The sequence below is a fragment of the Odontesthes bonariensis genome, chromosome 8, assembly GCF_027942865.1.
Source record: "Odontesthes bonariensis isolate fOdoBon6 chromosome 8, fOdoBon6.hap1, whole genome shotgun sequence".
NCBI lineage: Eukaryota > Metazoa > Chordata > Actinopteri > Atheriniformes > Atherinopsidae > Odontesthes > Odontesthes bonariensis.
The window spans coordinates 21,029,226-21,056,329 of NC_134513.1; the positions used below are offsets into that span (position 1 = coordinate 21,029,226).

Consider the following 27,104-nt stretch of genomic DNA (forward strand, 5'->3'; position numbering starts at 1 on the left):
TTCAATAATGAACGAACAGAGTTTCAGCTTTAATAGGCAAAAAAAAAAAAAAAGCAGTACATTTTATTCAGTCATTTCGTCGTCCAAAATCAATCAAAAGCATTTACAAGCTCAGATAACTTTATTACAAAATATTCTTTCATTTGGAAATAAAGGAAGTTTTCAATAAGTTTTCAAGTAAACTTGAAGACAAATACTGATTTTCAGACCCTTGGAACTTGGATATCTTTTTTACTCATGACTTGTGAAAATACGGACCAAAATTATAATTTGCTTTTTTTTTGTCATTAGAGACCTCCAGTGTTACTTGTGTTTCACCTCGTATGAAAAGACCTCAGTCTTTACTTGGCTGTTTGACACATTAAGACATACAGTAATGCGCTCACACTGAAAAACACAAACATGTGTGTGTAACCCATGAAAAGGTAAGAAGTGAATCCAGCACTGAATCACACTAATAGACCAGTGTAGCATCAGCCCCTTTATGGCCTTTTACAGTAGTATTGCATTTTCAGAATGACATTTTCTATTTTTAAAGGGAACATAGATAAACCTTTCTGTGGTTCACATGGTTGTCTGCAATTACTGACAACAAAAAAGACGAAAAACAAAGCAAACGTAATAATAATAAAAAAAAAAAATTCTGACACTTTGTTTGGGTCCTTGGAGTCAAAAGTTATCTCATTCAGTGATCCGGTTCAGATTAGCTCTGGATCACACTCCCTGGTCAAAATAGAAATATCCAGCCTCCTCTCCTTCAGATTATAATACATTCACTGTTTCTCTGAGATGCTAATTCAACTCTTTTGCTCTTGCCTTTAGCTCTGCTCACAACATCAAATTCTCATCAGCAGTTATATAGTTTGCTTAATGTTTTATATCCCAACTAGGAAATCTGACTTCTAATAGATTCTCTTTTATTTTCTTCCCAGTTGGAAGTTGGACTGTCCCATTTCTTATTCATTACTGAATGCACCTAAAGCAACTTCACTGTTATCAAAATAAACGTGTCAATTTAAAACTTCAACGACACGCAGTGTAATGGAGCGTCACGGCCGAGAGTTTATGGAGCAAATATGTAACTGAGGAATTACAAACCTGAACCAGCTGGCTGTTACAGTCTATTGTGTGGTGTTTTAACAACCGAGCTCAGTCAAACACACAACTCATGAGGAGACTGATCCGTGAGATTAAAAGGATAATGGATACAAATGATTTGTGACAAAACTGCCGATGAGGGAGATGCAATCATTTGAGAATAGAGAATAGAGTTGCCAGACAAATAGTTTTCTATCAGTTTTGATGTGTGGTAGTCTGAGCTTGATTTGTGGTGTGGGCTAGTATGAGCTCTAAAGCTGTTGACTGTATGCGCTGTCACACAGTAAGTGGGTTATCGGAAACTATGCATCTCAAAAGAGGCAGACCTTAGGGAAGAGGGCTGGAGCCAATATATTAAAACAAGGTCAGTGCGAATAGATGAAAACAAAAAGGTGCAAAAAGAGCAGAAAAAAAAGGCATAAGTCTTCTTTCAAAGACACCTAGAGGTATTAAAGCAGCCAGTGTAAATAAAGACATTGTTGATGAATAAATAAACAGTGACATTAACTTCCTTCAACTTCTGACCAGGAGAGTTAAACTAATTTGACAATTTCTTGCATATTAGTTGATAAAAATTTGATTCCATTTTTTTTTAAACATATATATCTATCAAACCTGCGTATTATTTAGGCAACAGTACAATTCAAGAACATTTGCAACATTTTCAAGAGTAAATCATTTGACAGAAATGGGAGAGAAGTGCGTTTCCTTCCAAGGAAAAGACTGAATGAGACAGCAATAAAATGGAAAGTTGTTTAACACCTCTTTTCATAAGAATGATATAAAGGTTCTGAGATCAACTTATTTTCTCATGTAAACAGAGTTTCTACTCTGCCCTTTGAATTGGTCTATGAAATGCATGACAACAGTCACTCCAACGTTCAGTTTACTTTATGCTGTTCGACTCTTCACCATTGAACATAATTACCTTTAATTAAAAAAAATATATAGATTTTGGTTCCTCCTAGATAATCTTTCTACTTTTTATAAGACTAAGAATGTTTTTTTTAATTAATAATCATGTCCTAAGTGGACCGTTTCTCCACACCCTGCTTGATCCCCAGCACCAGATGAACGAACCAGTTGATCTGAACCATCCATCCTTTCTCCCTGCAAATCTCAATTTGGTCCAGCAGGTGGCGCTGTGCCTCATCTTCGCTGCGGCCAACAGTTAGCGCTTCGCGGATGTACTCGATGTCCTCCTTGCTCGTCAGTTGGGGCATACCTGAGTCAAAAAGTTTTAAAGACAAGATTTCATGTCAACTTTTTTCCAATGGAAAAAAAACGGCGTTTAAAACTGCCGCTTCCTGTCAGAGAGAGCCTGGGTAATGAACAACATGTCATTCTGCATTTGTAATCCCGGAAAAGAGGAAAAGAGAAGTCGTACCCGTCATCAGCATCATGGAGAAAAGAATGATGAGGAGGTTGGTGTGGTGCCGAAGGGCGAGGTAAGCCTTCACGCACACATCCTGAGACAGAGAAAGAAAGAACCGTGAACATTTTGTGTAGGACCGATTTCCCCAAGAGTCTCATTATGATCACCAGAGATTCATTTCTTTAAGAATGGTGGGTGGAGTTTTATACCTGCCTGACTTTAAACTCTCTCAGTGTCTACAGTCATGTGAAAAAGAAAGTACACCCCTTTTTCAAATCTATGGTTTTACACGTCAGGACATAACTTGAAGGAATCGGTTTATATATGACAGAGTCTCACATCGCCGTTGAAGAATTTGTCCAACTCTTTTTTTTTTTTACAATGTTGCTTCAGTTCATTGAAGGTTAGTGGATATTCATTTATGCACAGCTCTCTTAAGGACCCATTACAGCATCTCAGACAGGTTGAGGTCTGGACTTTGAAAGGACCATTAATGAAAGGACTTAATTCTTTTCTTTTTCAGACGTTGTTGTAGATCTGTTGCCGTGCTTTGGGATCCAGTTTTAGCTCTCTGACAGATGGCCTCACATCTGACTCTAGAATACTTTGGTATACGGAGGAGTTTCAGGGTGGACTCGATGACTGCAAGGTGCCCGGGTCCTGTGGCTGCAGAACAAGCCCAGATCATCAGCCCTCCACCACCGTGCTTGACAGTTGATACAAGGTGTTTGTGCCGATATGCTGGGTTTGATTTTCACCATATTGTCAGGAACTTTAACATTTAACCTACAATCTGAAACCTACAGAGTCTGAGGTGTAGCTCTCTGGGTTTTTTCCAGTTTCTTTGAGCATTGAATCATCCGACCTTGGGGTCAACTTTCTGGGATGTCCACTCCTGGGAAGATTTACCCAGGCTCCGCCCTCGCAGTGACGCAACACCTTCGGCTCTGCTGCACTACCTCAGGCAAATTGCTTGTTCAGGTTGATTCGAGTTCCCCCTGGCAGGGGAAGCTCCACCCACTTTGTCGGGAAGCAATCAACTTTGAACAGCGCCAACGGCCCAGGGTAGAGGCGTGTTCAAGGTAGTGACGTGGTTGAACGGCGACTCAACCCATGGATTGTACACGGAAGCGCTTCATTCAATATCAACATGGAGCAGCGTCAAGCTTTCGACACTGCTGTAGATGCTGTAATGAAAGTGTTCGACGGGAGATTCTCGTTAAAAATCGAGCAAAGAACAGCCCTTGAATCATTTCTTGACAGGAAAGACGTTTTCGCCTTGCTCTCTACTGGCTTTGGTAAGAGTTTAATCTACCAGTTAGCCCCGCTGGTAGCTAAATCATACGTCAGAGGAAAGAGTGGTGTGATTGGCTTAAGTTTAGGCACAGCCTTTTCTGGCCACAACCAGTAGCAACCCGAGGGAGGCGGGTTGACCAGGCCATTTCGAATCATATTCGTTATTGTCTTGGTCAGACCAGAATCTCGAAGAGATTTGAAAGTCGATGTTAATCAGGCTAGGGAAGATTGGCAAAGTGTCTTGAATGTTTTCCGTTTATGAATAACCTTTTTCAATGTAGAATGATTGACTCCAAATAGTTTGGAAATGGCCTTCCCAGATTGATGGGAAGCAACAATAGCAACAACCTGTAAACTGACAAAACTTGTGCTTTAATAGTGGTGCTCAAACTTCATGTAATAAATAATGACATGGTGTATGATATATGTGTTGTTGTTTATCTAATGTTGAAGTAACCAAAATTTTAAGACCTTGTAAGGAGCAGATGATTTAATTATGTCCACATGTGTAAAACCTTAGAACTGAAAGAGCCCCCCCCCCCATTATTGTAGTATGTGTTTGAGAATTCACATGAAAAAAACACATTTTCTGCACCTGGAACTTCTGGAAGTGGGGGCTGCTTTTCTTTCCCGATGTTCCCATAACATACAGGAAGTCTGGCGTGAGCACAAAGGGAACCCACTCTTTACTGATTCCCATGAAACTCTTGTAATTCCCCAGGATATGACCGAAGTCGATGTGGAAGAGATTCCCTGCAGAAACACAAAGGAGATTCGTTTGAATTTCATTTAAGTTGCTTATTTGTTTTTAAGTTTGTCTGACAGAGAGATAAAAAAAATAAATAAAAAAAACAACATTACCAGATTCAGTGATCATGATGTTGTCATTGTGACGGTCCCCAATACCCAGGACATAGGTAGCTACACAGTATCCACCACAGGAATACAAAAACCTCTCCACAGCCTGCTGGAACTACACACGGAGAGAAACTGTCAAACAATACATCAACCTTCCTTGATTTCAAAGGTCATGGCAGCGGATGCCTGACTCTGTAAGAAGAGCTAAAAACAGGGGAAGTGTGGTTTGGCTGCTCTTACTGACGGAGATGTGAAAGACTTGTGCAATAATGAGCATTCTCTCACTAATGCCTGAAAATATATCAAAAGGAAAAATGCATTTTAGAACGAGGTGTGTGGGGTCAAAACGATCTGTTTCTCAATGATGTCTCAGAGGTGTTTTAAAAAAAATGGCACGAACAGGAGCAGGCCCACGCTGAGGGTGCAGGTGTGTGTGACAAAAGGAAAAACCCTGAGTCTCGCTTCCTTCCTGTCTGCCACACTGTTACTTCCTCTCAGCTGCTAAACAGAAACTGCTGCAGGAAACTCAGTGACTTAAGGATTACAAGTAATGTGCACAGCACCTGCTCTGGAAAAATAAACTATTTTCATTGATCAGTGTTTTGTAATCAGTTGCTAATCAGATGTTAGAAAAAAAAAAAAGATGAAATCACAACTCTGGGGCAGACTGTTCATTCAGCTTTTTTTTGTTGTTGTTTAAATTTGATTCATCTTTTCTGGCTTTGTAAAACATACCAAATCAAATCTAATTGTTGTAATTAATGGCTTTTTAGTTCAGATCAAGTAGACAGAAAAAAACTAAAAGGTTAGTACTTTTGCCTGAGCTCCTCTGCCTTTTGTGACAGCTCGAATTATGCTAAGCACAGACTTCACTCATGAAAACAATATTCTTTAGTCTCAACCATGAATCGGAACTCAGATTGAGATACCCTTTTTCTTCCACTGACAGGGGGCATGTTTTCCTGCCAATCAGCCAGTGCAGCAGCTCATTATCTCAGCAAGCACTCTCTGCAAACTGCAGACTCTTTTGTATATTTAGACTGGTGCAAGTACTCATTTAGAAATGCAAATTCCGTCATGAGGGTCTCATTTTTTTTCCCCTTATGATTGCACTGGAAAAAAAAAAAATCAAAGTCTTACCAAGTATATTTGTCTCATTTCTAGTCCAAATATCTCATTACACTTAATATAAGACACAACTGCCTAACAAGTAGTATTTCAGCCAGATATAGGGACTTGTTTGAAGACAATACATCTGGAATATCTTGTTAACTTGTTGAAAACAAATTGTTTTGAGTCACATATCATATGAAACAAGCTTTTTTTGACATTTGAAGAGGTTTTTAAGCTAATTTCAAGATCACTTTATCTCAAAAGTCCCTAAATATCACATTTTATTTCAAGAAATCTTTACAAGCCGATTTTCACTAGTTCCATTGGCAGATTTTTTTGCTTATTTCAAGCAAAAACGTCTTGTATTTGTTGTTTTTTTTAACTTATTTTTGGAGGGGCATTTTTTCCAGTGTGAGAGATTCCTTTTTCCTCTGAAGAAAAAAAAAAAAAGAGAGAAACAAAATAAAAAAAAACTGTACTATGCCCATGACCAAAGGAGTCAACAAAGAGGTTCACCACAACCCTCGGGACATATGGAATGTCTGGGTGTGCAGGATGTTACGTAAACACTAACACCATGTTAACAGAAGAGTTAAGTTTGTGATTAATGTCAAGATCTTGGCAGAATAAACAGCAGATGTGATGTCTTAGACGATATGTACAGCTCCTAAATGAAAGAAGGCAGACATCAATTCATTTTTGCCGACTAGTGACCTGCATATTGCAACTTGAAAATGTCCCTTTATGTGCCTAAATGCCACTTAAAAAAAAAAAAAAGATGCTGGATGTCAGAAGAAGCCGTCATGGCAGTGCGCTATAAAGTGTACTTTTGGCTTGAGCTGGTTGTGATCTGTACCTTGTCCTCACTGACACACTTGTCCCGGAGCCACTGAGAGAGGATTTCATCTTTAAATGCGCCAGTGCTTCCCACAACACTCTGCTGGATGTTAGCAATGGTGTTGGCATCCTTCACGATCTCAATCATACCTACAATAATGTGAAAATAAAAGATAGCGGGAGGATTAAGAATCACTATTTAGACAAACAATTGGCCATTTCATGGAATTTCTACCACCAAAACTGTCAGTTTAGAGTTAAAAAAAAAAAGAAAAAAAAGAGAGAGACTTTGAACAATTCTATCAATGCTACATCCATTATAGTCACAGCTTGTGATGAAGGTGCTCTGGAGAGCCAAAGGTGCAACACTTCTACACTGGAAAAAAAAATTGAAATCTTACGAAGTATATTTTTCTCATTGAGTATCTCATTACACTTGATATAAGACACAATTGCCTAACAAGTACTATTTCAGCCAGATATAGGGACTTGTTTTAATACAATACATCTTGAATATCTTGTTAAGTGAAAAAGTCTTGAAAACATCTTGTTTTGAGTCATATTTCACATGAAACAAGCTTTTTTTTTTTTCATTTGAAGAGGTTTTTAAGCTAATTTTCAAGATCACTTTTAACTCAAAAGTCCTAAATATCACATTTTATTTCAAGAAATCTTGACAAGCCGATTTTCACTAGTTCCATTGGCAGATGTTTTTGCTTATTTCAAGCAAAAACGTCTTGTATCTGTTGTTTTTTTTACTTATTTTTGGAGGGGCATTTTTTCCAGTGTAGTGAAAGCATGATCCGATGCAACTCTGTAACATACCTATCTTGTTGCCAGTGGAGATGCAGCCATACGGTAACAGACACAGATCCAACGACTCGGTCTCCCAGATCGACTCCATGATCTTTAGAATCTGAAAGGACCAAAAGGGAAGTGCACAAGATTTCCTCCATAACTTACTACCTTCTGCTCTGGAGACTGTATATTGCTGCTCACCTGGAGTATGAGCATATCCTGCCTCAGATCGTCGCCATCTTTGAAGATGATGCCTATAGGGTCTTTAGACAGAGTGGTGGGGTCGGCCCTTTTAAACTGCAGCCACAGTGGCTTCTTCTTGGACGCCATCACTTTGCACTGCTCGATCTGCAACCACAGTAAATGGCATTCATTTGGAAAGTCAGAGCTGTATGGTTAAAGCTCCGTTGTCGTATTTTTGTCTAATTCAAGTATATTCAGGTATTTTGTTTTCACATCGGGCTGCACAGTGGTGAGCACTCTCGCCTCACAGCAAGAGGGTTCCAGCCCCCCCCAGCAACCCTGAGATGGATTAAGCGGGTATAGAAGACGGATGTTTTCATATCTGCTTTTTAAAAATCACATGACTGCAGATGTGTTTATGCATGCGTGAGCTTGCTCCTCACCAGCAGGGTCCCAGCTCTTAGACCCGGATCATAAGGGACTCTGAAATTCTCCGGCACGCCAGACAACTGCAGAGTCTCCAGTTTCTGACGCAGCTGAAACACAACTGGCAAATGCACAACAAACACACGGCTTGAATCTTAATTCAATCTTCAAAAAACATGTTAGGATTGAATTGAACTTTTTCTTCCAACCGTTATATCATTATAAAATAATACGAATACAAGATTGTATTACTGACCCAAAAGAACACACAAATTGCGTGACACAGGGTGGCTTTAAAGTGTCATCTTTCTTCCTCACCTTGTGCTGTGACATCATATTTGTCAGCATACATGGCTTTCATTTCACGCGTAACTTTCTGCAAAGCCTCAGTCATATCCACCTGGAACACATGGACTTATTTTAATTACTTAATTCATTGCAAAAAAAAAAAAAAAAAAAAAAAAATCAATCCCCATCATGTCAAATAAAAACCCTACCATTAAAGCCCCTGCCCCTCCACCCACACTGTCATGGATTAATGCTGCTGCCTCACATTATACCACGCCTCCTATGCAGAATCTAAAGGTTTAGGCATTGATAGTAAAAAGTGAAAAAAATGACAGGGAAAAAATACAAAGATGTAAAAGTAGGTGAAACAGGAGCCGTTTCTTGGCATATAGAACACTCAAAAAGGAAGCTCTCAGCTTTTTCAAGGGCCAAGCAAAGAAAAATAAGTAGTCCAATAACTGTAGAGAAGGAAAGTATGAGCTTATCCTGTCAATTACATGATGAGGTTCAGTAAAAACACACTGCCCCGACACTTCAACTGCTACAGTTCATTCTAACGCTCATTACAGTTTTTCTCTATTGCCAAAACACAAAACCCAGAACTCTAAACCAAATGACCAGTTGCCTAAACACATTTAGTAAAACTACCCCCCATTTGCCACAACCACAAACACAATTCACCTGTAGACACTGTTCACAAAACCCATCCCCTTTTTGTCAAAACTCTAAACACATTTTGCCTTGCTAAAACACATTTTGCATATTATATCTCTGCTCCAATATGCATTGTGAAGCTCATGTGATGCAAAATGCCACCCACAGTCAGCAAAACTTGAACACAATGAACATACCTGGTGTCATTCAGTAAACACAACGACTCATAATTGAAAACACCTATTGCAAATGATGTGACCACACCTATATAAGTCAGTTTGCTGAAGGTTCCAAACAAAAGTGGATGATCAAGGCAGAAGAAGAGGAGTTCATGCCAGAGGAGGGAGAGGAGCGGGTCAAGGAGGGAGAGGAGAAGGAGGGCGAGCAAGACGACGCATTTTCATTACAGATGAAATGAGAGCAACAGTCATTGACCACGTCATTGTCCACGGCATGACAATGACCGAAGCGGGACAACGAGTCCAACCAAACCTCAGCAGATTCTCAGTGGCCACCATTATTCGGGCCTTCAGAGAACACAACAGGTACTGTATGTACTAGGTTTTACAGTACTTTACATGCAATACTATACTATCGTACTGTAATGTGCTGTATTGACTGTCTTTCTGAACACCTGAAAACGCTGTTTCCACAGGATCTTCGAGTTGGAGTCCATGGCCAGACCCCATGAATTTCTATTTGTGGAAGAGGCTGGCTTCAACCTCACAAAAAGGAGAGGCCGTAACATCATAGGACGGAGAGCTATCGTTGATGTGCCCGGCCAACGTGGAGGAAACATCACTCTCTGCGCTGCCATGAGTTCTAGAGGGCTTCTCCACTGGCATGCTGAATTTGGTGCCTACAACACTGAGCGTCTCCTCACCTTCCTAGGAGAGCTCAGAGATGTTTTGCATGACAATGACCACCCGAATGCGGGGCCAGCTGATCACCACGACCAGCAGAATCCTGGGCCGGCTGATCTTCCCATAAATGTCATCCTCTGGGACAATGTTAGTTTCCATCGCAGCATCCAGGTCAGAGAGTGGTTTAACATCAACCAGCAATTTATTAATGTGTGTCTGCCACTGTACTCTCCATTCCTAAACCCAATAGAAGAGTTCTTCTCATCATGGCGGTGGAAGGTCTATGACCGCCAACCTTACACCAGAGAGAACCTTCTCAGGACTATGGACCTGGCCTGTGATGTGGCTGTGGAGGCGTTCCAAGGCTGGGTGCGGCATGCCAGGGCATTCTTCCCACGTTGTTTGGCTATGGACAATATTGCCTGTGACGTTGATGAGGTCCTGTGGCCCGACCCAGCCCGACGACGTGATGCCGCCCAATGATTTCAGTGTCAACATACTGTGTCAATTTACATGTACAACGTACTGTAATAAAAGAAATCGCACCCTGAACATTGTGTTTTCAATTGTTACTGTACTGTATCTATTGTGTGTAATGGATCCTCCATGGAGTTTACAGTACTCATTATTCCTATGAAATGCACAAATCTATAGTAAATGCCCAATACATATTTGAGAATAAATAAGGGTTGCTCAAATGCATCCTGGCAGTTGTGACACTGTAAAAAGAACACACACTCTGAAAATTGTGTTTAATATTTTTGGTAATGTGGTTAATGATGCTCAGTAGTGTTTACATTTTTGCAGGCCTTGAGCGGTATTGAGGTGTCAAAGTTTGCTTTTGAGCATATGAGCAACTGTTTTGGTGTGATGGTTGGTTTTGAAAAGAGACTGTGAGGTTGTGTGTACGTAGCTTTAGAAAAGTGTTTTGTGTTTAGAGTTTGTGAAAAGTGAGGGCAGTATCGTGAAATGTGTTGAAGCAATAGAGAAAAACTGTAATACAGATCTAGTTATAACACTTTGACCATGCGACTAATATTTAGCAGGCCCTGCTTTTTCAGCCCATTGAGGCATGGACTCCACAAAAACTTGTGGCAACAAGCTTTAACTAGCAGATCTTTTAAGTTCTGTAAGTTGTGAGGTGGAGCCTCCATGGATCAAACTTGTATATCCAACACATCCCACAGATTCTTTACCCGAGATCTGGAGAATTCGGAGGCCAAGTTAACACCTCAAATTTGTATTCCTCAAACCATTCTGTGACCTGCCTTAATGGCAGTATGCATTATCCTGCTGAAAGAAGCCGCTGTCATCAGGGAATACCGTTTCTATGGTCTTGGTCGGTAAGTATGTTTAGCTAGGTAGCACATGTCAGAGTAACCTCCACATGAATGACGGGACCCAAGGTTTCCCCCAGAAGAACACTGCTCATAGGACCACACTGCCCCTGCAGGCTTGCCTTCTTCCCATAGTGCATCCTGGTGTCAGGTAAACAACGCACATGGATGTAAATGAAAATAACGATTCATCAGACCAGGCCATCTTCATTCATTGGTCTATGGCTCAGTTCCGATGACGTCCATCGTTGGCACCTTTGTCGGTGGACAAGACATCGCCAAACGCTACAAACTACAATAGACTATGTCTTATGTCTCTTTTCTGTTGAAGCCACCATTATTTTTTCAGTAATCTAAACTAAAGTAGTTCTTCTATTGGAAAACACAGACCAGCCTTCATTCTCCACATGCATCACAAAGCCTTAACCGCCTTAACCAAAGCCTTAAATGTCCCTGCTCACCGGTTTTCCTTCCTTGAAACATTTCTGGTAGATCCTGACCTCTATAGACTGGCAACATCCCACAAGAGCAGCAGATGCAGAGATCCTATGGCCATGTTAGAGTCCCTCAAATCCTTACACTTGCTCACTTTTTCTGCTACCAACACATCAACTTCAAGGATACAGTGTCACTTACTGCCAATCAATGTTTTTCTCTTCCCTCGTCAGTGATCATATTAATTTTGATTGGTGTGGCTAATCAGCTAATTAAGGTTCACTTATTGTAATCAGAAAATGGACAATCACCAGTTCTTCAGCAGATTATTTTTTGTTTTCACCTGTTTCCTGAAGTCCTGCAGCATGTCTTCACCGCAACCTCTGAGGTAGGCCTCCAGCAGGACAGCATACCTCTGCTGGTAGTGCATGGACTGGGCTATCTCGCTTCGCAGGAACCAGAAGAGAAAATGACCAATACGCTTACTCTGAGGAAAAATAAAGAAATCCAAAAGAGGGTCAAATTAAATTTAAGTCAAAACATGGAAGTCCATTAAAAGATCAATTTTGCTCCGTTTAACAAATCAAATAAAGAAACACACACACACTCCAGACAAAGTGTAACCTCTGCTTACCCTCAGAGCTCGCTTTAGCAGGAACCTGACCAGAGCACTGTCATGGTAGGGCTCAAACTTGACTGCCTGCAGAAGATGTAAACACAAACTTTAACAGCTATCATTATTAGGTCATTGCATTAGCTTACATTCATTTTGGAACCCTAACTTTAACCATCATGCCTAACTGCAACCTTTGCATAACTTAAAATTCACATATACCCCCAACCTTAACCGGGACCCCAGAAATTATGTCCTGCCATATTATGACCAGTCAATGGTCCCCGTAATGACTACTGGTCGCAATAAGATCAGAGTGTGGATCTTTATTACGGTAATTATTCATATTTTAGATCTTAGCATCTACAAGGCTAATCGTGGCAACCTACATACATCTTTATATAGAAAACCAACTGACAGAATTACCATTCTGCATTTAAATAGCTTCTACTGCAAATGGCTCAAAGAGAATGTACCATTTGGACGGTTTCAACAAGTACGAAGGATTTGTGATCAGGAAAATTTGTTTGAAAGCAGATCGGAGGAAATTATACCACGTTTTGAGGAATGAAGATACAAAAACGTTACCGTTCAGACAGCATATGCAAAAGCAAAACATCTAGATCGACAAACTTTACTACAAAAAAAGGAATGGTCCCAAGTAGACAAAAGACAAACGCCATTTGTGACAACATACAGCACAGAGGCAGTAAAGATTAGACACTTTATTAAATGGGAATATTATTCAGAGTGATACAACATTGAGTCAGATTTTCTCTGAACCACCATTAATTACGATTAGAGGAATGCCCTACTCTACAGGATAAATGAGTTCAGTCATTTTAAACCAAACAACCAACAAACATGGTTGGGATCAAAAACAGAGGGGTCCTACAAATGTATGGTACTTTTTTTTATCATTGTAGAAATAGAGTACAAACTAAAACATTTACAGATTTTACCTCTTGGAAGAAGAGTACCATCAATCATTTCATGAGCTCTAAAACTTAATTTGTCATTTACAGACTCGAATGCCAAATATGTAAAGTTTTTATACATTGGTAGAACGAAGAGACGGGTACAGGATAGATTAGCAGAACATAAATATGCAATTCGTACAGGTGATGTTAACCAACCTATGGCCAAACATTTTTTGGAGCACCACAATAGTGATCCATCGACATTGCAAGCATTTGGAATTGATCGTATCCCTCCTTTCATTAGAAAAGGTGATAAGAAGAGAAAATTTAACCAGAGGGAGGCTTTTTGGTTTTTTCTAAAATATTATTGTGAACAATAATGATATTGGTTCAGTGTTGTTTTCTGAAAGTTTCTTGTGATTTGTTGATTATTAATAGAACAGTTGTGGCTCAAATGATGCCATCCCCTGTTGTATTTATGCATCATTTTTTTGTAGTTTTCTGTAGTTTCTTGTGCTTGCAGTACTGCTGATGGAAAGTTCCATTACAGGTGGAGAATTCCTATAGGTGGAATTCAAGTAAAAAGACACCTGGAATTTCTTTAAGTCTGTTTGACCCCCTGAGGAGGGCCAGTGGGTTGAAACATGTTGGTGTTTTAAGAGTCACTATGACATAAAACATTTTTTTTTTTTTTTTAAAGGCATTTGAAATTGTTTTTTTTTTTTTAATCTTTTTAAGAAAAGTGACTTGTTGTTTTTTTGAATTAGCATTAAATACTGTTGACTCCAGTAAGCGCTCCTATACAAATAATTTTCTAAGAGCAACAGATAGTGGTCCAGTTAGGTACCAAAACAAGTATAACACACACACACACATACACACACACACACACACACACACACACACACACACACAGAAAACCTTGTTTTCTATCTTTAAAAGGTTCCATTATTGACCTATAATTCATTCCTAAGCACCTGACCCTAACCCTTACTTGCAAATAACCCTACTTAATACTTGCATATGAAAAAATCTAGTGCTATTTGTCAATCAGAGAACCTTAGCTATTAGCGTGTGAGGCTCATGTTACTATGAGCAACTGATTTCCTGACCAACCAAGCTTAGAAATGTTTATTACATAAAGAAATGGACAAGGATTTCTCCAGGCATTTTACTTTCTAACTGTAGAAAGCAGAAGGGCGAAAAAGCAGGAGGGCGAGGTGGCCGAGTAGTTAAGTTATTTTGTGACACATTACACAAAGCAGCTGTGGGAATAGGTGGGATCAATCCTAAAAACCTTGATTTTTCTTAATCAGCAATGTGCGAATTTATTATTTAGTTATTTTTTCATTCTGAAGAATTCAGAATACATACTACACACATTTCCCCTTTCACCTAATGTAATAGAGAGCCATCAACCAGTCTAACCAGAGGAGTAAATGAAACCCTTCTTGTGTTGTCTTTAAGGCATTTCTATAAAAAAGTAAGTTCATAAGGTTAAATAAATAATTCTAAAAATATTTCTGTTATTAAAAAGGATTGCAAGTTCTTTAGACAAACAGTTCATGCTTTATATAAGTTTGTAAAGGAATATTATCGGTAAATTCTACTTCCGGTTACGTACTTCCGGTCTTCCGGTTTTGCGCGAGAAAAAACAAAGATTCACATGCAAGACGCAGAAACGTTATCAGATGCCATCCACTCTGAATCGTCAGGCAGGAACGCCGTAAGTTGCATTATATGGTAGTTTGTACTGATTAGTTTGGATATTATCGTTGATTTTCTGTAATGTTATTTTAGCGAGCTTGAAGCACTTAATTTGTGTATATATGTCTCTATGTGTTGAGACAGTGTATTTTCTGTCATTTCAGTTTTCACCACATGTTCATGAAGGCAATTAAACGAGCTGCAACTACACTCCAGGGTCTTCATTTGTGGTTTAACTCGGTGTCACCAACATCCTTGTTGAAAACACTACACTTCTGGAGAATAAATACATCGATCCCGTTACCTCTCGCATGCAAAGCGAGCAGTTTCCTATCGGAGCAAATTCCCCTTGAAATTCTGATTTAAGAATACAGACATCCTCCTGCCTAAACCCTAGCATCAACAACACTAACATTTGTCTTATTCTACTGAAAACTATACTATCAGTTTTCATCCTCAAAAAAAAAAAAATTAAAAAAAACTTTCTCCAGATGTGGGATCCACCAATTTAGTCCCCAACAAGGGCTGGGCTCCTGGTTTTCAGACCCCACAACACATAAACACAGCCTTTTATTTATAGAAAGTGGAACAGTCTTCCGAATTATGCCATTCTAAACCCATCTTGAAACACTCTAAAGTGCATGGTAGTTTATCTAAGACCTTCTCATTTTGTTTTTGGAACAAAAATATCAGACACATCTCACATTCAATATATATTGTTACTGTATGAAAGTTGCCATGTTGGTTTTCGATCAGGCAGGGAGGTGAATGTACACCAGCAAACGACAAAGCCACATTCAATACAAAGTTTATATTAATGCAGGGCAGGGTAGGGCAGGGCAGGGCATGGCATGGCAATGCCTCACTCAAAAGTGGCATAAGAAATAAGAATTTCCCCCAAAACTGCCTTGAAAAGACTGGGTTCAGAAGTTACAGTACGAGGAGGTGAAAAGTGGACTTTAGCCATGAAGGAAGTGCAATGAAGACAGAGAGCTCATTGTACTCACACACTGCATTTGTTATGCAAAGAAAGCAATGAATGTTTTAAAAAAGGTCAAACAACAACAGATGCAGTTTGGGCCGAAATCCCGTCTGATGAGTCCTTAAGGAAGGGACGAAATGTTCAAAAATGTTTTTGGTATAAATTCATCCATCACAACATTAACAATTTCAAGCAGCATCTTTTCTGTTGCCGTCTTTTTCTCCGTTTAGCTTGTCAGCAGCTGCTCCTTGAATAGACTGGCCAGCATTTTAAAATAGTTCAGATAGAATGACACATATACTACCTGCTGTGAGTCAGTGGAACACCTTTGCAAAGCGAGCCAGCATGTATACGTTTATATATGTATATATATATATATATATATATGTATAATATAATGGAATAACAGCCTCCACATATCACTGAAGTGCACTGCACGAAGTGATAACAGCATGAAGGGAAGTGTCATTTTCCTATCTGACCAAAGGGCCCTTTGTTAGCCTCAGCTGTAACCCTTGCTCATGCAAAGCTGACCACAGTCGATGGAAACATGCAGCATGTATCTGATGACCAGCTTCTTTCCAGGAGCTTTTGAAATAGTCAAATTATGAATTATGTTGAGCAGGAGTGTAAACAGAGGATTCTTTGACATCAATATGCATCAAGCATTTATATATATAAAAAAAAAGCTCATTGGGGGTGGTCTTCGCATGTTTTGAAGAGGACATAATGCACATTAGGGGAAACCCTTCCGTGAATCAGAACTGACCTGGCAAAGATCAAAATAGCACGATTCACCATTTGTTTCCTGTCTGAGCCAGAACATAATAAAGTCATGTGACCGACTGGCATCTTCCCAGATATGATGGAATATCTCAGATATTCCCAAAGGTTAAGGTAAATCCAAAAGACTAGCCGTCTCCATTTTCCTCTTGTGTTTGTCCACCAACGTTGTTTGATTTCTCCTCGAGGTATTTTTCTGGTTAGGGCAACTGCTTCTTCTACTGAATCACAACCACCAGTACATAACATATACTCAAGTAGGTAGCCTACTTTATAAAGCCTGACCCAGTGAACGGGGAGATGTGTCCGGCTCACATTCCTTTTTTTGGCTGATCAAAAGAGAGCATCAGATTCAAAAGTGAATGGAAATGTGGCTACTTTCACTGTGTTACATTAATGGTTGCTTATAATAGATGGCGATAAATTCAATGCTGACTAAGAGTTTTAACTACTTTTTATACTGTAGGGTAGATATTCCTGAGAGAATGATGTATCAGTCATTTAGTGTGAAAAAATAGAAATAGTACATGTGTTTTAAAATCAAACTGGAGTGCTTAAATTGAAATGTTTTAGTTGCATTGACTTGAAGTACAAAAAAAATATAGACAACGGAACGAAAAGAAAAGACACACCTGGACAAGCTGGAGAAGATACCTGAGCACATCATCATCCTCCAGCGTCTCCAGCTTCCTGACAGCCATCGAACGAACCTGAGCATCTGAGTAGTGGCAGTCAAGCAGCTGCATTGCCAGACCAACATCCAGGCCACTAAACCAACAACATGTGAAGAAGTGACGCGTCGCTGAACATACTGACCGGAGATAAATACTGTACTGTGGCAGCATGACAAGCTTTTTACCTGGTGTCCCATGCGCTGCAGCGCTCCAACAGACGGTGTGTTGCCAAAACATCTTCCTGTTTCCCCCACCTGACTGAGCCCAGCAGCTTCGGGTAAGCTCTACGGGAGATTATTGGTACAATTACTCCAAGGAAATGTATTCCTAAAATACATTTAAAACAACCAGTTGACCAGACCTAAAATGTTTGCACACCATTGGTAGAAGATAGCAATAATAAACAAAAACAAATGAGCAGAGACAACGTGAAAGCATATAAAAGCAAAAAGAAATAAATAACATAAAATGTAGCTCCTTAAAGGGTTACCGATTTGAAAAAAAAAAAAAAAGAAAGAATTTAGGACTGAGACTTTTTGGAGATGATGGAGGCAAAGTAATTAGCTCTTGTACCTTTTAGAGCCTGTTGACAGTTTGTCGCACATGTCATCTATTACTACTAATTAACTGCCTAAGTGCACCAGTGTCAGTGTTTAAGGAAAGCTGAGCTGTGGACCTGGACTTTTTTTCTTTTCTTTCCACAGATGGTATTAAACTTAGCAATCACTTCCCTTTGAAGGGACATTTGAAGAGATCGGTTGTAGTAGATGCATTAATGATGCGTGTGTTAACAAGCTTATAAGTTGTGATCTGACACACCCAAGTCCTCAACATCTAAAGACTGAAAATATGAATATCAAGTCCAGGGTGTGACCAAGAGGCAAACTGAATAATGATATGACACTCTGTAGTCCATTTGCTCTGGAATTAAACAGACCAAGTACCTGGGGTGGCGCATACACTCATGCCTGAAGTGCCACAGAAGCTCTTTGTCCTCAGGACTAAGTGGATGTAAGGGGTCGGTAGTCACGATGGCCTCAAACTGTTTTTTCAGATGGTTCGGCATCTCTCTCTGACCCCTCTCCCCTGAGTCGGCCTCCTCGCCCCCGGCTCCGGAGTCCCTGCCAACGTCCCTGCTCTTGGGCAACACCACGGGGTAGCAGTACTTGTCCAGTAAAATGGCGATGGCCATCGAGGAGGCCTTGTCTGGGTTGGTGGCCGAGGTGAGCTTGTCGGCGTTGATGCTGCTGCTGCTCTCGTCACTCTTCTCGGGCATCTTCCACATGTGGAGAATGAACTCGCCCTGGCGGAGCAGAGAGCGGTGGTCAATCAGGAGCAGGTTGACGTAGGACAGGAGACGGTTTTTGGTCTTTCCTGAAAGATGGACGAACAGACACAATGAAGCCTTCAACTGTAGAGTTTCAACAAGAGAAATGACCAAATGTGACAGGACTTTACCATCAAGGCTGCTGGTTCCTGCTGTATTATCCTGGTAGGAACCTCTGTTCGTTGCCTGGGGTTGCTTACCACAGATCACCTGGGTGGGAAATGTAGGGCTAAGTGGGCCGTTATGTAACAGAGTAGACCAATAATTCCACTGTAGTTCATTTATTACAAATAGGACACTACAGTTCATGAACCATTAACCTTTATCTTACCCAAATACATAGAGTCAGTTGTATAAGTATTTGAAAAAGTACACCATTTTAGCTCTTTTGCTTTTATACACCTCCACAATGGATTTTAAATTAAACAATCAAGATGGGATCCAAGGGTTAACTTTCTGCTTTAATTCAAGGGGTTTGAGGAAATGATCCTATTAACTGGTTACGGAATTATTGCCGATTTGACATAGTCTCTACACGATAGAAAAGTGACTAATCAGCAGTTTAATGAACACGTGTGTTCCGTTTCCAACTTATTTCATGACACCTTAACTCTCTGTTTGCTATCCAAAGATGTGTCCGACCAATTGAGGGAGTCCATCATTAGAATGGAAAAAGAAAAGAGAAAAACACCGAAAGGTGTGGAAGACACCAAAGATGATCGCTGAACTTTATTCCTTCCGTGAAGAAACGCCCCGTTGCACCATCTTGCTTAAAGAAACATCCTTTCGGGGAAGGTAACTGCGCTAGCACAACATCACAGCTAGGCATTCCTCACTCTTTAGCCCCGTCTCTGACACAGTTGCTATTTGTCAAACGCCTTCAATTACAGCTGAAAGTCTGCACTTTACCTTGATTACCTCATTTGAACTCTATTGTGGAGGTATACATAGAATCAGTTAAAAAAATTGTGTCACTGTCTAGTGATAGTAATGGATTTAAACAGGGTTCACCTGCAGGTTGAGGCGTGCCCCTTTAGGCAGGTCCTTGATCTTAATGTTAAACTCCAACCAACAGTTCCACAGCACTTCTTCATTGAAGGTTTTGGGAACAGTCCTCTCCTAAAAGATAGAATTCAGGGTCAAAAGCTGCTGTGTGGAAGTTACTGTCATTTTCAAGTTGTGCTGCTTAGCAGAGTCCATTTCATGGTGATAATCGTTAAGATTTCCATGATATTATATCTCATTGGGATGCCATTTACAGCCAGCATTTTTCAGCCATATACATTTTTATTCAGTGAATACTTCTACAAACTATATAGCAGTTCTAGAAGCAAGAGCTGCCACTTCCCTGCCAATTCAAATTATGTTTAAAGAAAACAGTGCACCTAGTCACTCAGCATTAACATTTTTAATCTCACCGCACTGTTATCAGCCTCGCAGTCGACTGTTGGCACCACATTTGAAATAAGCCATTTTACTTAACACAGAGTGGCTTTTGGCTTCTGGTGAAATAGTCACAGGAAACATAATTTGTTTGTGACAAACAAGTTGTGCGGTTTTCCTCGACAACAGGTATTCAAGGGAACTCAGAGAGAACCAACACAAGCATGGGCCCTAGAGATTAAACTGTTTCTATAAAATCCACATTCATTTCTCTCCTATGGCTTAACGGTGTTACTGGTTTGGCTGAACTACCTGGGCTAAGAGCTGCTGTCCATGGAAAATGCTGGCCTCTATGAAGACTATAAAGTCTGGGACTTTAGGTAGAGTTGGGATGTCGATACCCAACACCTTCACTCTGAACTTCCTGTTACAGTCCCACATGGAGATGGTGAACACTCGTTCGTGGTCTTTCTCGTTGATTGTCAACTGCTCGTGAGTACCTACGAGGAAAAGTGAGGAGAGTTAATTATGTTGATGGACGGAAATATTTCATTTAAATGAACAAAAGCTGTGTTTAACAGGTTACCAGCAACTCCGGTGCAATCGTCCACTTGTGCCCAGTCCTCTTTCTGGACCAGATCCAGTTCAGGATCAGGCGGCGTCTCCAGAACGAGGTGGATTTCCTCTCCATTCTTGAGGCATTGACGTATCCAGTTAAAGTTTTGCACAGGTTTCTCTCCATACAGGTACTCCTCCCTGCGTGGCGAGATACACATATGCTAGGTTTCACATCAAAAATGAAAAGATTCAACAGCTCATCTTACAACAAGTGCAAAAGAAATTGTGACACCTTTTAAAATGCAACTAAAATGACTTCATGAAAAATTAGAGCTCAGCTTGAATTAGACGTCAGCATAAAAAGAGCACCTTAGAAAGGCAGAGTCTCTCAGAAATAATGATGGGCAGAGGCTCAACAATTCAAAGTGCAAAGACTGTGAATGTTTTATCATCTACAGTCCATAATATAATAAAACGATTCAGAGAATCTGGAAACATCTGTATAGAAATCTGAAAAATCGATATTGAATGCCTGTGATCTTCATGCCCACAGATCTCTTTGTATTAAGAACAAGCATGACTCTGTCATGGATATAACCGCATGGACGCAAGAAGAACAGCAGAAACAGCCGTCTGTGAAGACAGTCCACCATGCCATTCACAACGCAGGACTGTTGAGCAGCTAGAATCCGATATGGGACAACGATCTTCTCCCAGGGGTCCAACAACTGGCCTCCTCAGCTCCCAGATATTTACAGACATTGCATTTTAATACCAAAAAGAAGGGACGGTGCTCCACAGAGGTAAACATGGCCATGTCCCACCTTTTTATGTTGCTACTATAAAAATTCAAGATGACACAATATTTTTCCTTTCATTTAGTTATTTATCCTTTGACACACAGTCCAATCTTGATTATACTGTCTTTATGTTCAAGTTGGGTTAGGATTTCGAAGGGAGTTTTAAGCATCTGCTGTACCTGCCACACACACGCAGCACAAAATCTGCCTCACACATGTTGTCAGGGATTCCCAGCAAAAGCCTTTTATTTGCTGTTTTGGTAAAGAAGCTCGCCAACACCTAAAAAAAAAGGGAAAATTATCAGCAAACATTACCGAAATAAAGTACTGTAACAGAACAGGAAGTAGTAAAGCTGTCATAATATATTTTTCTACCTGTGAAGGTGTATCATCGATGGAGATCTTGATGGTTTGGCTGGCTGTGCTGATGTGGATTACCACCAGGATGTGACTGTTATTCATCTGTGAGGATGTCAAATTATTTGACTTTAAGACACAATAATATATCTTTTCATCTTCAACTTGGAGGTAAATATTTAGCAGATCATAAACTCAACCATGAAATCAAACTCTAATTTTAAATCAAGAGTCATTCAGCTCATTAATTAAGTTCATTTCTAGCTTGCTTCAATGCAACTGATCAATCAATCAATCCCGAGGACCTACACAGAGAGAGAGAGATCGCAGGTGCTATACATTTCATTTTTGAAATGTATGGACTGTATGATACATCGCTTGGGATCGCTCACTCAAATAAGACAAACCCACCTTGGACAGCAGGTGCTCAGGTAGTGGCTTGCGGGTGACCCAGGGGTCCATGGAGTAAAGCTTTGGGTCTCGTTCTGACAGTTCAATGCGTCGTGGTGTCAAAAGCTTCCTGCGCGTGAACTCCAGCTCATCATCGTGGACATTGCTGACATCAGTTACATCATAGGCAATCAGGTAGTTCAGGTAACGCTGGTACTGCAGGGAATCTTCAGAGGGCTGCGGACGGGACACCAGCTGGATCCGCCCCACGTCCTTTTTAAGAGCTTTTGGAAAACAAAAGACAACTCTTTTAACATCGTCACCGAACACCAACCATTTTCGAACTCCAGGAACTAGCGGTGGCGGTACCTCTCCAGTAGCGAATACAGTCTAATGTCTGAAAGACCTGGTGCTTGTCATAGATTTCACAAATGGTGCCCTTCTTCTGATAGAGCAGGATGCAGTGGTCAGGGGAGAACCGCTGGTAGAAGTCAGGACAGAGGCTTAAAGTAACCGCCTTCATCCACACCTGAGCTTTCACCTGGGTAACAAGAAAGAGGCGTGACATGTTTCGTTCGAACACCGTATTTCATGTTTAACATCTCAACATTCCCAGTTTAAGTCAACCTGTTCCACGGTCCAGTTTCCAGCCACGTCCAGCAGCAGTGAGTCAGGGCTGCCTCTGCCCCGCGCCACAGTGGGCAGGACAAACTCCACCGAGATCTGATCCATTGAGGAGCAGGAAGAAGATGTGATGGCTTTCTTTCTCCTCCTCCTTCGGTTTTCTTCTCGCGGCACTTCAAGCTCTTCGTCGCTCAGTTGGAATGGCTCCCTGTCCATTGCCTAGCTTGGACATAACGTGCAGTGCATCATTCACCTGTAATCATGCATAAATCTTATCTATTCCAACAAAGAATATTGAATTTCCACCACCACATTTGGTGGTACGAGCCAAACAAGCCCACTAGAGAACTTGTCTTTGGATTTGTCTTTATAGAGCGCATTGTTTCAAAAGGCCTGGTATTTTTCTTCCTATTAATTAATTAGTATTGCTCAAAAGTTCTTTTGGACAATATTTTTTTCCAGAGCAGCTCAAACATTTGCTTTTTCTTTCGAACAACTGCATGAGTTACCTACATGTTGGGTTCTCTGAGACTTGTTTTGATTTGAACTCTGTGGCTTAAAATTCAAGACAAACTACAAAGTGTTTGAGATCTACACGCTTGTCAATGCTTTGCTTTACAGAGACATGACTATATCAAATTAACTGGGGACCTTTTTTTAATCCATTTCCAGATTTAACAGTATCTAATAGTCCATTTTTTGCAAGCTGATGACACATAGTTCAGTGGCAAAGAAAACAGAAGCCCTTAGAAGTCAGAGATTCAATTAAGACAGTAACAACGTAAGATATGCTCCCACCAACACTGGTACCTAATCTGGAATTCCTTATGAACTTGAAGGTGAGATAAATGTTGGGACATGCTATCCAAATGACTATAAACTGTAAATGATGCTACGATTTATTAGTTTAAGTACATCCCCTAATGTGTAAGCAGTGTTACAAAAAATTATTTGCCTGAATGTGTTAAAAAGCCGTCAATTTCCATCGATTAACAACAACAACAAAAAAAACTATAACCACCAGCACTTTGGTAATGAATTTTGAGGATTGCAGAAACAAACCCCACTGAAATCTTACTTGATTTCAGCATAGAGTGCTGTCTACATTTAGATAGGACAAAAATAGGCCTAAAGTTGTCTCTGCAAATGGTTAGTAAGGTCAACCACTGCGAATGCCGACTCCAAATGCGACACAATCACTGAAGAGCGGGCTTTGAAATATTTGAAGTGCCACTTCAAAAGGCAAAATGTCTGATTTGCCAAGAGTTTATCACTGCAGCACAAAAAGAACCACACCGAGAAGAAATGTTCAATTAAGTGTGCCAATTTCTCATCAAATTTCTCATTGTAGAAAGAGACAGCCCTGAAATCGTCTTCCAGAATATCTCACAGAGCAGCCGCAAATCCAACAAACATCAACAAGTAATGCCCAAAAAGAATAGCCTACTAAACATAATGGACGACAATGCACATCCTCTACATGACAAAATAATCCAACTGAGTAACCTGAGCCAGAGGCTTTCTCAAGGCACTTAGATAATAAAGTCCAATTCAAGCCAATTGGAATTCAATTCATTGTAATCATAATTATTCATAAAATAATCCAATTCGTTCATATAGAGCCAATTCAAAAACAATTTCCTAGCTAAGGAAACCAACAGATTGCACTGAAAGTAATGACTGTTACTTGTTTTACTTCATGCTCTTGACTTAATTTTAGAGGTTAATGAAGAAAAAAAGAGTTAGCTACATGCTGTCACAAAAGCTTGCGAAACAGGTCAAGGTTTTCTCTAACGGCACGTTTTTAAAAGACTACATGACAGCTGACTACCATACATTCATATTTCTATCAAGTTTGTCCAATGTTTGGCTCTATAAAAAATACATTTCAAAAAGTTGTAAACCCCTGTTCTACACGGCCAAATAGAAGTAAACACTGGAAATTCCAGCTGATTACTGCACCAATATATCAGAAAGCACCAATTGGTGTCACGCACTTTGAGAGCCATTGACCATTGAGTCAAGTCTCTTAAAATATATATATATCCAGTTATCAGAGAAACTGCTTTGCAAAAGTCTTAGTTCTGTATTTGGATAGGTTTTCTATGGAAATAGGAAGCCAAGATGGGACACGATAACCTACAAATTTAGAGTGCACGTTCACTCCTTGTCCTTCAAAGTGAATCCAGTGCTGGGTAATGAGCCAAATATTCTTCAAATCCCGTTTTTCATAAAGCTATTTGAAAAAAAAAAAGTAGAGGAGTTGTTTCTGAACATGTCAAGTTTGTGATGACAGAAAACAGCAAAACACAGAAACTCTTCACATTCTTCATATTCCTCAAGTTTACTGAACTTACCGGATCAGAAATATGACCGAGTTTATTCACAATAAAATAAAATTGGGTAACATTGACCACTGCGTCATACAAAAAGGGTGTTTTTTCACCCCCTCTTTAAATGTCCAAAAGTCATTTTGATTTCCCTTAAGCTTATTTCACACCAACAGAGGAAGCTTCTAAAAGCAGGAAGCAAAACTCAAGTGGCCATGAGGAGAACCTCTAACTGCATACTTTCACACAGTCTGCTGTTTTGACGAGTGTGTCATAAACATGTCTAAACTATATATTCAAACTGTTGGGGACAACTCTTAGAAGAGCGAATAACACTGAAAACTCAGGGCAGCCACGGCGGCGCTGGGTTATGGCAGTCTGCGGTGTAACGGTACAGCTGGCAAAACAGTCGGAGGGAGAGGCGTTAGTTCTGTAAAACACGCAGAGAGAAAGACTCACCAATGAACGCAGGCGACAACGAAATCCGGAGCTTTAGACGCAGACTTCGGCATTTATGCTGAAGAAGGGGACCAAACCCAGAAGTGAAAATGTGCGTGTTTTCTTTAAAAAAAAAAAAAAAAAGGAAAAAGTTTTGGTCCGGACAGCCGGTTTGAGGAAATGCTGCACTTCGACTTCACAAAGTTGTCAAATTCACCGGCTACGCTTTTGTAGTCAGGAGGAGAAGGCCATTTCCGGTGTTCCTTCAAAGTAAAATACCATACCGCATTGTCAAATTTCCCTTCACAGACAGACAGTGTTTGGAAGCCTACACTTCTAGCCTAATTTAAAGGAGAACTGCGGTATTTTCAACATTAAGCCTCTTTTCTGAGTCGTCTGCAATGTTTTAGAACCCCCCCCACCGCTTTTTTGATGTTTACTGCTGTCTCCGGTATTTGCCTAATTTTGATTCTTCTCAACCTGCTTCAGAATGGCAAGTCATGTGCATGTCTTAAAAGGTCCGTAAAAGCACCATAAACGTCCGTTTTCAAAATAATCAACTCACCGGAGTGGTTACTGGTGTGCATTGGTAATCCATATCAAATTTCGTGGCAAAAAGTTGCTTCTGCGTGTTTTATTTGGCATCTCGTTCATGCTCCCGCTATTTTCTTAGCGGTGGCGGAGTAATATCAACGAACATCCAGTACAAAATGTCAAATAAAACACGACAGAAGCAACTTTTCGCCACGAAATTTGATATGGATTACCAGTGCACACCAGTAACCACTCCGGTGAGTTGATGATTTTGAAAACGGACGTTTATGGTGCTTTTACGGACCTTTTAAGACATGCGCATGACTTGCCATTCTGAAGCAGGTTGAGATGAATCAAAATTAGGCAAATACCGGAGACAGCAGTAAACATCAAAAAAGCGGTGAGGGGGGTTCTAAAACATTGCAGACGACTCAGAAAAGAGGCTTAATGTTAAAAATACCGGAGTTCCCCTTTAAAAAAAAGGAATAATGCCTAAAAACACCGTGTCACATTGCACTTAATAGGTGACATCATATAAACTGCTCATCAGTCTGTTTATCTTATACATTTGAGTTGGTGCTTTTATGGTGCTTTTCCACTAGCTCGCTTCGGCTCGGCTCGGCTCGGCGCGCTATTGCGTGTTTCCACTAGCACGCCGTACCTGCAACCGGGACGATTTTCCGTACCACCTCAGCCCTGGTTCCAAGCGGGCCGAAAAGTTACTAAAACGTGACGTCAGCTGACTGCCTTCCACTGATTGGGCGATGAGTGTCGTCACTGGGAGTGTCATAACGCGGATACTAAAATCTAGCGTTAGCAACCGTTAGCTTACCTCCAAACGTCGTCTTTTTTAAGCTCGCAACAAAACTCTCCGGTACTTTTCAATACTGTTTTGTCTGGCGGCCAGGAGTCTTCTCTGGCTCTCTTCTCTTGCCTTCTGTGCAACAAAAAGCCACAGTGTGAGCAGCAACACGCGCAGCCGTGTTACGACGACCCCGCCCACGTCGAGGAGGCACGAAATATACTCGTTTGTAATGGAAACACAACCAACCCGAGCCATGTAGAGGTAGTGGAAAAGCGCCATTAGAGTCCTTATGGCCTGTAGGAAAAAAATAATTCTGAG

The 27,104-nt window shown here is 40.4% G+C and overlaps 1 protein-coding gene across 2 annotated transcripts; it reads right to left on the reverse strand.

Moving 5' to 3' along the window:
• Positions 1 to 25,641, reverse strand: pik3cg (phosphatidylinositol-4,5-bisphosphate 3-kinase, catalytic subunit gamma). 2 transcript variants are annotated; one of them, XM_075472071.1, is made up of 24 exons: positions 25,469 to 25,641; positions 22,683 to 22,898; positions 22,425 to 22,596; positions 22,077 to 22,339; positions 21,684 to 21,770; positions 21,488 to 21,588; positions 20,537 to 20,706; positions 20,263 to 20,450; positions 19,579 to 19,686; positions 18,699 to 18,777; positions 18,185 to 18,614; positions 17,426 to 17,524; positions 17,199 to 17,334; positions 12,196 to 12,261; positions 11,905 to 12,048; positions 8,303 to 8,384; positions 8,002 to 8,105; positions 7,577 to 7,723; positions 7,403 to 7,493; positions 6,597 to 6,727; positions 4,631 to 4,742; positions 4,365 to 4,522; positions 2,486 to 2,567; positions 1 to 2,323 (listed from the first exon to the last, which is right to left on the reverse strand). In XM_075472071.1, the coding sequence occupies exons 2-24, from the start codon at positions 22,893 to 22,895 to the stop codon at positions 2,124 to 2,126; spliced, it is 3,363 nt and encodes a 1,120-aa protein (XP_075328186.1). In that variant the 5' UTR covers positions 22,896 to 22,898; positions 25,469 to 25,641; the 3' UTR covers positions 1 to 2,123. The 2 variants fall into 2 exon arrangements, with proteins under 2 accessions (XP_075328186.1, XP_075328187.1); XM_075472072.1 differs by having other exon boundaries at positions 22,683 to 22,902.
• Between the last annotated feature and the right edge of the window lie 1,463 nt (positions 25,642 to 27,104).

Coding starts and splice junctions, on each gene's coding strand:
- pik3cg (XM_075472071.1), bottom strand. CDS start 22,895: ATGGACAGGGAGCCATTCCAACTGAGCGACGAAGAGCTTGAAGTGCCG. Junction 8,385..11,904: donor TGCAGGACTTCAGGAAACAG/GTGAAAACAAAA, acceptor CATGTGTTCCAG/GTGGATATGACTGAGGCTTT. Junction 2,568..4,364: donor CCCACTTCCAGAAGTTCCAG/GTGCAGAAAATG, acceptor TCTCTGTCTCAG/GATGTGTGCGTGAAGGCTTA.